Here is a 1,174-nt window from a genome sequence, read left to right on the forward strand (position 1 = left end):
ACCTACGCCTCCCGGGTGCAAGCGATTCTCCTGTCTCAGCCTCCAGAGTAGCTGGGATTACAGGTGTGTGCCACCATACCTGGCTACTTTTTTTTCTTTATAAGTAGAAACGGGGTTTCACCATGTTGGCCAGGCTGGTCTCCAACTCCTGACCACAGGTGATCCGCCCGCCTCAGCCTCCCAAGGTGCTGGGATTATAGCCCCTGCACCTGGCCTGCTCCCTCTTTTTTGTTTTTTTCTTTCCTCCTTCCTCTCCTGCCCACTTTTTGCCTTTAAATATTGAGGCCCATCATCCATCCATCCATATATCATCTGTCCATCTCCTCCTGTTCAGAGGAGAAAGGGTGGGCCACAGATCCTGCTGGGGCTTGTGTGTCTTTTTCCTGGGTGGGTCCTCAACCTTGGCAAAATAAACCCCTACATCAACCAGGCTCGCCTCAGTCCTTTTCTTCGGTTGTTCACACTTGACCGGCAGCTCCCTGGAGACCATCTGTGAAATGTAGGTGATAATGACAGTGACCATCTCCAAGGGCTCTCAGGAGGGCTGGGCAAGGCCATTTGGGCTCAGAGCTGGCCAGGGTGTGTGCTCAGCATGGGGGCACCCTCTGTGGCCGGGAGGCAGGACACAGGCAGACAGGCTCTGCCTGGCTCGGCCCTGATGAACTTCCTCCATGTTCCCTCAGTGCCCACTTCTTCCTGGAGATTGAAGGGTTTGAGCCCAACCCTGCGGTTGCCAAGACCTCTCCCCCTGTCTTCTCCAAGCCCATGGATTCCAACATCCGGCAGTGGTGAGTATGGGCCGCAGCCCAAGCCCCCGCCCTGGGCCCAGCCCTCAGCTCCAGAATGTGGCCAGTGACTTGCCCTGGGTCACGGGGCCAGGCCTGGCTGTGGCATGCTACCACTGTCTATTATAAAACTTTATTATTATTTACTTATTTGAGACAGAGTGTTGCTCTGTTGCCCAGGCTGCAGTGCAGTGGCCCAATCTCAGCTCACTGCAGCCTCCACCTCCCGGGTTTAAGTGATTCTCCTGCCTCAGTCTCCCAGGTAACTGGGATTACAGGCACATGCCCCCACACCTGGCTAGTTTTTGTATTTTTAGTAGAGACGATTTAGTAGAGACAGTTTAGTTTCACCATGTTGGCCAGGCTGGTCTTTTTTTTTTTGAGATGGA

At 54.0% G+C, this 1,174-nt stretch overlaps 1 protein-coding gene across 1 annotated transcript in view; it reads left to right on the forward strand.

Moving 5' to 3' along the window:
• TRPV3 (transient receptor potential cation channel, subfamily V, member 3) overlaps window positions 1–1,174 on the forward strand; it is a 53,092-nt gene that overhangs the window by 10,283 nt on the left and 41,635 nt on the right. Inside the window, exon 2 of the mRNA XM_011947510.1 lies at window positions 684–788. Within this exon, the coding sequence (XP_011802900.1) occupies window positions 684–788 (105 nt within the window). The remainder of the gene's footprint in view (window positions 1–683; window positions 789–1,174) is intronic.

Source organism: Colobus angolensis, unplaced genomic scaffold, assembly GCF_000951035.1.
Source record: "Colobus angolensis palliatus isolate OR3802 unplaced genomic scaffold, Cang.pa_1.0 Scaffold267, whole genome shotgun sequence".
In the NCBI taxonomy this organism is placed as follows: domain Eukaryota; kingdom Metazoa; phylum Chordata; class Mammalia; order Primates; family Cercopithecidae; genus Colobus; species Colobus angolensis.